Source organism: Entelurus aequoreus, linkage group LG19 (genome assembly GCF_033978785.1).
Source record: "Entelurus aequoreus isolate RoL-2023_Sb linkage group LG19, RoL_Eaeq_v1.1, whole genome shotgun sequence".
In the NCBI taxonomy this organism is placed as follows: domain Eukaryota; kingdom Metazoa; phylum Chordata; class Actinopteri; order Syngnathiformes; family Syngnathidae; genus Entelurus; species Entelurus aequoreus.
Window position 1 is genome coordinate 48,799,965 of NC_084749.1, and position 10,000 is coordinate 48,809,964.

A 10,000-nucleotide genomic window follows, 5' to 3' on the forward strand; every position below is an offset into this window, starting at 1 on the left:
TTACGGCCTGTTCTTCTCCGACACCGACGAATAGGATTTCGGTGGTTTTAGTACGCAGGAGGAAGACGATGACACAATGATTAAAGACTGACTTTTCATATACCGGTAGGCTGGTTATTTTGATAACGTACAGGCGAGCACTTTGTATTACTTTGCACCGTTGTATTATTTGTACTCTTCACGAATGCTGTTCGCCATGTCAAAGATGTGAAAGTTTGATTGAATGATTGAAAGATTTATTGTTAATAAATGGGACGCTTTGCGTTCCCAAACAGTCATCTCTGTCCCGACAATCCCCTCCGTGGTAGCAGGAACCCCTATAAACTACGGTAATTACACATCAAAACCCTGCGGCTTATAGTCGGGTGCGGCTTATATATGGAGCAATCTGTATTTTCCCCTAAATTTAGCTGGTGCGGCTGATAGTCAGGTGCGGCTTATAGTCCGGAAATTACGGTAATTTAACGTTGTATGACATGCTGTGAATAGAGACACAGCGCCTGGAAGACTTTTAAACACAATAGCCAAGTGCAATTTTTGCGATGTGGCAGCATTTTCAAGTGGGTATGCTCGTTTTTTTGCCATATTATTGGAGTTTAGGCCATGAAGTATTTGATTGTACACTAGAATTATAATCCCTTTTTATTTGATGCAAGTCTAAGATTTATTTAATTCCATTTAATTTTGTATCTTTGAAAGGTGCTGCTCAATTTGGTGACCACAAACATGCTTTTAAAATATGAAGAGCTCCAGCAATATTCCATAACTTGAGTCATGTTTTGGTGGGCATCTATATTAAGTAACGTACATGCATACAACTCTATTACTTGAACAGAACAGGAGAAAATAAGGTTGGTCTTAGCCGATACACAACGTTGCTGTATAGTGGTACTTCAACCTCCGAGCGCATTGCGTTCCACGATCTAGCTCGTAACTCGGAATAGTTGCATCTTGAAGCAGCTCTGCCCGTTGAAATGAACCGAAATAAATTTTATCAGTGCTTGGCCCTCTCAAAAAAACACCACAATTTTAACATGTAACGTTCCTTTTAAAAAGGAAAAAGTAACTGTTAGATAAAAAATACTGTTTAAAAAAGAACACAATAGTTGTACAAACAACTATGGTACAGTATTTTGTTGATATAATACAGTAATAATGTACAGCATTTACTTCTCCAAGCAGACGGAAGAGGACTTTGAAATCCTTCTTAGTCCGTTATAATTGGTTTCCAACATGTACAACGAGTCAAGTTATTGAAGAGGGAATGCTGGTCAATAAAACTGCGATAAAAACAAGTAATGGTGTTAAAAAAGCGAATATTCCAAGTTATGTTTTCCCCCACAATCGGTGTTATAGTACAAAATGCCGGGAGAGTTACTTAGGAGCAGCGGGAGTGGAGAGGACATCGCAGGTTCGTTGTGAGGTACAGCAACAGACCGCCTGGACACCTAAAACAGCTTCAGGCGTGTGCATTAAGCCGAGTCGTTGGTAAAGGAGCGAGCTTCAGCAGCAAGAAGATGTCGACTGGAAGGCTGTGGAAGCTCGACCGCTGCTAAAGGTTTGGTTTCCAGTGGTTGGAAAACAGAGTTATTTCAATCTCTAGCTTTACGATAATGGTAGTTAAAGGTTTGCTTTACAGTGGTTGGAAGACAAAGTTATTTCAATCTCTAGCTTTAAGATAATGGTAGCTAAAGGTTTGGTTTCCAGTGGTTGGAAAACAAAGTTATTTCAATCTCTAGCTTTAAGGTTATGGTAGCAAGTTAGACCAGTGTTTTGGGGCAGATTTTATGGTATTAGTGACATTAGATATGCCATCTAGCGGCTCGGAGGCTCTTAACTTAAATGATGCTCGCAATTTAAAGCATAACAAAAATCCGAGACACCTTCTAGCTCAAAATACTTGTAACGTATTTTTGGGACTATAAGGTGCACTTAAAATCTTTTCATTTCCTCAAAAATCGACAGTGCGCCTTATAACCCGATGTGCCTAATGTACGTATTAATTCCAATTGTACTGATGACTGTTCAATAAATTACGCAAGCAAGTACCTGTAAGCAAGCAACAACAAAACTTTGATGTTTCATTGAGAATATAGAACATTACACATGCCGCTCAAAAGTATGTCAAAATATTTTAGTATGACTTTGGTAAGCTACGAAGCCGCACCACTTGATGGAACACGGAGCATTACAGCGTATTGTGCTTCAACATACAGTTATTATTATGGTGTGTATATAGAGACCCCAAAATGGCACTTATTATGAGACAATACTGTGCGAAACCAACTTTACTAATGTGTATTTGGGATCTGCATAAGTCCCAAAAAGTTGAATCTGCACCGTCAAAAAACTCCTTCTTTTTCGATATCCTCTTGTTGTGGGGCATTCATCCTCCGCTGTTGCCATTTCCAATATAAAGTAGTGTATAGTTTTAACTTACATCCGTCAGGGGCCTTGCTATGGAAGCGCTACAAACTACAGGTACAACAAAGATGGCGAGGAGAAGCCGGTGTTGAAGTGGAGCCACGTAAATAAGACCACCCACAAAACGGCGCATCCTGAAGAGATGGTCAGAAAGCGGCTTGAAGATGGTTTGTGAAACATAATCTATTCAACATTTTGACCAATGAACCACCATTAGACCACAAAGAAGAGTTTTTAAATGTAGAAAAAAAATCATAATATGACTCCTTTAATGCGCTTTACAAATCGGTGCACCTTGTGTATGAAAATAGACCGGAATAGACCCGGTCATCGGCATTGAGCCTTATAATCCGATGCGCCCTATAGTCCGAAAAATATGCTAAATTGAGGTTTTCACTGTATCAGTATGAAAAAGAAGTAATGCTCCTTCCCTAGTGTAGAAAACAGGCTTCATTTTACATTTTTGTTGCAGGAGTGCTCTGTAAACTCACAGGACTTTCGGGAGATCCAATGTTCCAAGTTTGACAATGTTCCATTTCGAGGGAAGTTTTACATGTGGAAGCCGTACAGAGGAGGTGAGTAAGCGTGTGACGTATTTTCACTACAATGACTATGACCTCTAAACAAACAAGATCAGATGATCCTTTTACTCAAAGGTGGCCCCCAAAAAACAATACTCTTAACACTTTTTGTCAACACTGTTTACATTTCATCACCTGCATAATGTGTCATAAGCTTTTGCTTAAATGTTTTAGTCTCATGCATGGTGTTCTCCAAATGTGCAGCATTAAGTTAAGTTTGCCTACCAATTCAAACACCAAACTCTCGTAAGCATTGCAGAATAGTCACTGTTTACATTTGAAGAGTTCAGACGCAAAAACAAAATGAATCCATTTCCGTTGTTTTGTTTGAATCAATGTTTTTTGTGGAGCTTTTCATTAAACAGCAATCCCGCTGATGGGGGTTGCAATTGAATCGTTTCCAAGAACCAAAATAAAACTCCCAATTTTAAGGACGCACATTTATTACAAAAATTTAATTTTTATAATTTTGCACACATTTTGCAGCAAAATCAGATAACTCCAAATACGTTTTTTGTTGTTGCAAAAACAGGCAAATCCTACCTATACGATGCCAGCATGACCCTTAAAATGAGTTAAAACAGATCTTTTTTCTTAAGAGGAATGTTTATTCCATCACTAAATAATTAATTTCATCCACACAAACCTTTTCTGGCTGATCCCTGGACAGGGGTGTGCAGGGTATACAATGACGGCTGCATCATGACATCATTACACTGACAGCTGCATCACAAGACAACAACATCAGAGTAAGCACATAATTCAGTTTGTCATTGGAGAGAGTGGTGGCTCCACACATATCCTGTACATTATGTACACAGGCAATAGACATGATTTTTTTTTTTGCTCACGGGCCACTTAGATTTATCAGGATAGCATCTCTTTTTACGCCCAGTAGACGAGGGCGCCACACGCTCACTGATTTCTTCAAAGTTATTCATTATTGACGCTTTAATTTAGTTACAATCATGGCAAAGCAGACACGAAGCGAGCCAACCTGGGCGCTGATGTTGGATGACGTCATCAAATTTCAATGCACTGATTGGTTCTGATGGATTTGTTTGGTTGTGCCACAAAGACAGCATGGAGCTAGTCGGTTTTTGAACTAAAACCGAATATTCAAAAGTGAAATGCAAAAGATAATTTTTTTGGGGGGGGGGGCAGGTGCGATTTTACCTACTGGTAGAGTGTGATGTAAACTATTTTGTGGTACTCACAGCCTAATATCGACTGCAAAGGTGTTGACGGTTTTTGCGCCTGTAGTCTTCATTTTTATTGTGCTATTTTACCGTAGCCAAAAATATACGCATTAAGATTAAGCATAATCTTTACGTTTAATACGAGTATCCAACATTGTAACATAAATGAGTCAGAAAAGTCTAAATTCATTATAGGTCTTCTTCAATTTCATGATTTCAACCTCTGAAATTTCAGTATTTCTATTTTATGTTCTTACTTAAAGACTGTATTGAAGTAGTCAGAAGGTAATAGACGGACAGGGCGTGTGCGTGTGTATATATATGTGTGTGTGTGTGTGTGTGTGTGTGTGTGTGTGTGTGTGTGTCTTTGAATGTCTTTGTATCTGTTCAAAGAAGACAAAGTACCTGCAGATGCAGCCTCTAGAGAGTCTTGTATCCCACAATGCTCCTCCACACTGGATGTGACAGATAAATAGTTCCAACGACATAAGTGCCTTTAATCTTAGCCTCTACTAACATAATGACTCACAGAGATAAGTAGCAAGGCAATTGCAGATTCAGACAGCTGATTCTACAATGCAAATCTCTTCCAGCTGTTCAAATAGGAGCAGTGTGTCCCGGGTCAGGTCACGCCGTACTGTCATTGTCATGCCTGGCTCTCTTCCTTTTTCTTCATAGCTCCTCTTCCTGAACCTCCTTCTGTCCCAGAGTTTAGTTGGCTATTATGCAATCACTCCCTCTCGCTCAAGAAACAGCCGTCTTCTCTCAGCCCATGCAGACAGCCAAGGACGGCTCATTAAACAAGGCCATCAATGAGAGGGATCTTTTTAAGAACAATTGCCCTTTACACTTGACGCTCAGACACCATGGGATGGCCTGCAAGTATGAATACACACGCAGCTGCAAGCAGCGATTGCCCTGCCAAAGCTAGGCACTATGGGAATTGCAGTTTTCCATGCTCTGACCACTTGATCATTTCTGAGAGCTGCCAGGACATACTGTACATGTTTGATGGTGCCAGCACAAACAAACCCAGCTTAGACGGATGTCAGCAGCCACTCTTATAAAGAAACTGCTGATGGGCTGCACCAAATGAAAAATTATACCATACTGTATGATTTAAAACCACTGTTGAAATGCTGTGCATGAAAATGTTAATGCGTGTCCCTTTACTTGAATGACATTTTCCTAATAAATGAGTGGACTTTTTTTTTCTGTGCAAATAGGAGTTAATCCACCTAATAATTCCATTACCTCCCTGCTTGGCACGCAGCATCAAGGGTTGGAATTGGGGGTTAAATCACCAAAAATGATTCCCGGGCGCGGCCACCGCTGCTGCCTACTGCTCCCCTCACCTCCCAGGGGGTGATCAAGGGTGATGGGTCAAATGCAGAGAATAATTTCGCCACACCTAGTGTGTGTGTGTGACAATCATTGGTACTTAATTTTAAGTTACATTTCCCTAAGGTGTACAAATTACAGTTGCCTCAAAAGCAGACCTGGGCAATTATTTTGATTCGGGAGGGCACATTTGTCGGTTAAAATGCGTCTGAGGGCCGGTATTATGTGTGTGTGTGTATATATATATATATATATATATATATATATATATATATATATATATATATATATATATATATATATATATATATATATATATATATATATATATTGTCATGTCTGTGTTAATCATGTTTTTGTTTGGCCATGTTTTGCTTGGTTTTTGGACTCTCTTTAGTTCCTGGTTGCACTTCCTTGTTTTGTTTGGTTTCCATGGTCACCCATTAGTTTTCACCTGTCATGTCACACACCTGTTTCACGTTTTGAGTCACGCACCTGTTGTTAATCATGTCTGGGTTATTTAAGTCTTTCTTTCTGTTCACTCGTTCTGCGTTCATTGTCTTTGTCACACCGGTTCATGTCTCTTGCTGACCAAGTAAGTCATAGTCCATGTCATAGCTTCTGCTAACTAGCAGCTTCTTTTGTGTTTTAGGCACGCTTGCCTTTTTTGTTGTATTTTTGTGTTTGTGGTAGTGAGTGATTTTGTTAAATAAATCCAAGCCTACCTTCACGCTAGTGATGGGTTGATGAGGCCTCATGAAGCGTTTCGACACATTGCAAAACTGTATTGATACTGTGTCGATACAGTGTCACTAAATACTGATATCTGCTGGACATTAAAAATCCCTACAGGCAACCTATGGACCGACTCAACTGACACTGATATTATGACCTAGTATATACAATAATATAAACCAAGTCATTGTATTTCATTTAGGATTATTTCATATCTTCATTTAAATAAAGATATATTTTTTAGATACAGTCAAATAATGTGAACATGTATCATGACTAGGATGGTAGAAGGTGGGGATTGAACCCCAGTAACCAATTGCTGGCACAGCCACGCTACCAACTTCGCCACGCCGTCATTCCTGTACCTTCTCTAGTAACAGTAGTGATGGGTCCACACAGATGCATCGGCGCATGCGTCGAGCTCATAGAGCGAAACCCTGTGTCGGTGCGCGTACCGCTTTTAGAAAGTCACGTGACCGATCATGAGCTGCTTTGGTCACGTGACCGATACGCGAACTGTATCGCACTGACACCTCCTCTGTGCCCTGTGAGCAACCTTCCCTCTAAGGTGCGCGCCTGCGCAATTGCGCAGTGCTCAAGCGTCCTCCGCGCACACCGTGCGCCGCACAGCCAATATATGCCGCGCACCAAATCAAACCCATCTGAATTCTAAACAAAATAAACACATTTATTCTGTGTAATTTTGAAATGCAACTTTGAGTGACAGTGACAACAAGCGGCCCTAACGGTGTTCGTCAATAACACGCATTGCGCCGCTTCCTAATAAACACAGTTTGGCGCGCAGGCGTCAGTGCGATACAGTTCATGAGCGGTCACGTGACCAGAACAGCTCATGAGCGGTCACGTGACCAAAACAGCTCGTGTTCGGTCACGTGACTTTCTAAAAGCGATACGCGCACCGACACAGGGTATCGCTCTATGAGCTCGACGCATGCGCCGATGCATCGGTGTTGCCGGACCCATCACTACTTCACGCTGTCGTCCGGAGCCGTTTTTGCGTTGGAAGAACAACCCTGCAGCAAGCTGTGACCCCCCCCCCACGTGACATATATATATATATATATATATATACTGTATATGTGTGTGTATATATGTATATATACTGTATATATGTGTGTGTATATATATATATATATATATATATATATATATATATATATATATATATATATATATATATATATATATATATATATATATATATATATGTATGTGTATATATATATATATGTATGTGTATATATATATATGTATATATATATATATATATGTATGTGTACAGTATACACTCACACATACTGTATATATATGGCATGGCAGCAGGATACTTCTGTGTAACAGAGAAGGGACTGACGGATGATTGTGAGACAATATTCACTGGTCTTATTTTATTTTTGATTTTTAACATGACACTGTGAATTTGTCTGTATCTAATTTTTTTGACACAATATTTTAGCTGTAAAAAGTGTCGCACATTCTGCTTTATGTTTGCTTGGTTCCCATTTTTAAGGAACAATTTAAACATGTGTAGGTTGTTAGAATGCTAAAAATATTATGACAGACTACCTCAAAAAACTGAATCCAATTTTACAGTCTTTTTGCTGAATAAAAGAATGTAGATGAAAATATATAATGTGGGATTTGTAATACATATAAACGATAAAACACTGAATATTAAGAACATGAACGTCACTCCTCCTTACTTTCCAGACGACCGTCTCAAGATCGATCTTTTACAATAAAGCAAAATGCAACAAATATGCTACAAACACGGCAAAACATGAATGCAAAGGACAAAAAACACTCACAGATCCATCCATTTTCTACCGTTTGTCCCTTATCGGGTCGAGGGGGGTGCTATAGCCTATCCCAGCTGCACACGGGCGGAAGGCGGGGTACACCCTGGACAAGTCGCCACCTCATCGCAGGACCAACACAGATAGACAGACAACATTCACACACACATTCACACACTAGGGGCAATTTATATAATACTAATTCATATAATATCACTTTGTGGTAGAAATCTGCTTTTGTGTCCCTTCCTGACACTCACGTCTCAGGCTGGCTGAAAAACGCCCACTCTGATTTTTGCCTCGTCTGCTTGGCTGTGACATATTACCGTAATAACCTGTAGATCACTCAAAAATGCAGATTCCAACCATTGGAATACTCTCTATAGTTTAAGACTTATGGTAATTTGAAAAATGCACTGCACATTGTATTGGCGGTTCCAGTGTCAATGGTAAAGGTTTAAAAATAATCATTCGGAGACTTCCGGGGGGCCAGGTTGGACAGCTTAACAAGCTGCATATGGCTTGCGAGCCGTAATTTGCCCAGGTCTGCTCAAAAGTCACACAAAAACTTGGGTTTGAACCACCACCATTACGCAAGGCATCAGATAAAAGTGTGATGACAACTATATGATTAATGCAAGGTATAAAAGGACTACAAATGTAGTCCAAGCAAAACTGTGTCTGCAGTTTTTTTTTCTTCTTTTTTTTTCACAATCATTATTAGAGGATTCTACAGATTAAAAAAATAAGAAAAATAAAAGCGCTTGCAAGATTTGTGAACAATATTTGAGAGGAATAGGTCTTTTGTGTTTATAGCAAAAGTTTCAGATCTTTGAGTTCAACTCATTAAAAATGGGAGAAAAAATAAGTGTTGCGTTTATATTTTTGTACAGTGTAATTTGTATTTTTTTTTTACATTGTTTCTTTTTGCTTTTCATTTTATTTAAACAGACAAATAAATAAATGTGGCTTCACTAAATGTTTTTTTCATTGAGCTACTATATGGGGCACAATGTTATGGCACCCAACAAATTCTGCCTAGCAACAAGTGGCTAGGCAAACGTGTGTTATATGGCCCAAAAAATATTTGAGCATTTGTTTTAATGTGTGTCTTGCTACATATTTGTGTCTGTAATGATTTTTGTTTTTGCATAGCACTAAACTGTTTTGTGTGTATGCGCATCTGCGTGTTTGTGTGTAGGTGGGGTGAAGATCTGCTCTCTGAACTGCCTCGCAGAGGGATACAACTTCTACACGGAGCGTGCACCTGCGGTAGTGGATGGCACACCATGCCGAGACGACTCCCTGGACGTGTGTGTAAACGGCGAGTGTAAGGTAAGCTCTCTCTATGATTGACAGCTTGGAGACCTGAGCTAGGGTTGCCACCTTTCAGAACTGGAAATAAGGAACACTCTTCACGGCGGCACGGCGAAACTGCACGGCCGAAAGAAATTTGAGGGTTTGGCTCCCCAAAACCCTGAAATGCATAAAAACGTGTATCTTGTATATGAAAAAAATATATATATATATTTGCAGTTTAACACCCAAAAAACTAAATTAAATTCTTGAACTTGTGTATACATGTTTAGATAAATTATTTCGTCCATGTATCGTAGCTAGCCTGAACTTGAGCATATAGGCCTGGCCTACTGTATTCTATACATATAAAGTGCTGTAAATTAAACAAAGCCTGTCTGGGGACACCTTTACTGAAAGAGGACAATACTTAAATGAAATTTAGTATATAAAGTCCTGAAATGTAACGATTGGGGACACTTAAAGAGGAAACAAATGCAACACTTGTGTGTATACATGTTAAAGGCTGAATAGACTGAACTAGGCTGAACTTGAGCATATACTGTATTATACGCATATAAAGTGATGTAACAAAGCCTGTCTGCGG

The 10,000-nt window shown here is 39.5% G+C and overlaps 1 protein-coding gene across 1 annotated transcript in view; it reads left to right on the forward strand.

Annotated features, from left to right (window-relative positions):
* The window catches only part of LOC133635426 (A disintegrin and metalloproteinase with thrombospondin motifs 10-like), a 105,151-nt gene that overhangs the window by 54,447 nt on the left and 40,704 nt on the right, over positions 1–10,000 (forward strand). The window contains exons 15-16 of the mRNA XM_062028623.1: positions 2,897–2,999; positions 9,299–9,432. Of these exons, the coding sequence (XP_061884607.1) occupies positions 2,897–2,999; positions 9,299–9,432 (237 nt within the window). The remainder of the gene's footprint in view (positions 1–2,896; positions 3,000–9,298; positions 9,433–10,000) is intronic.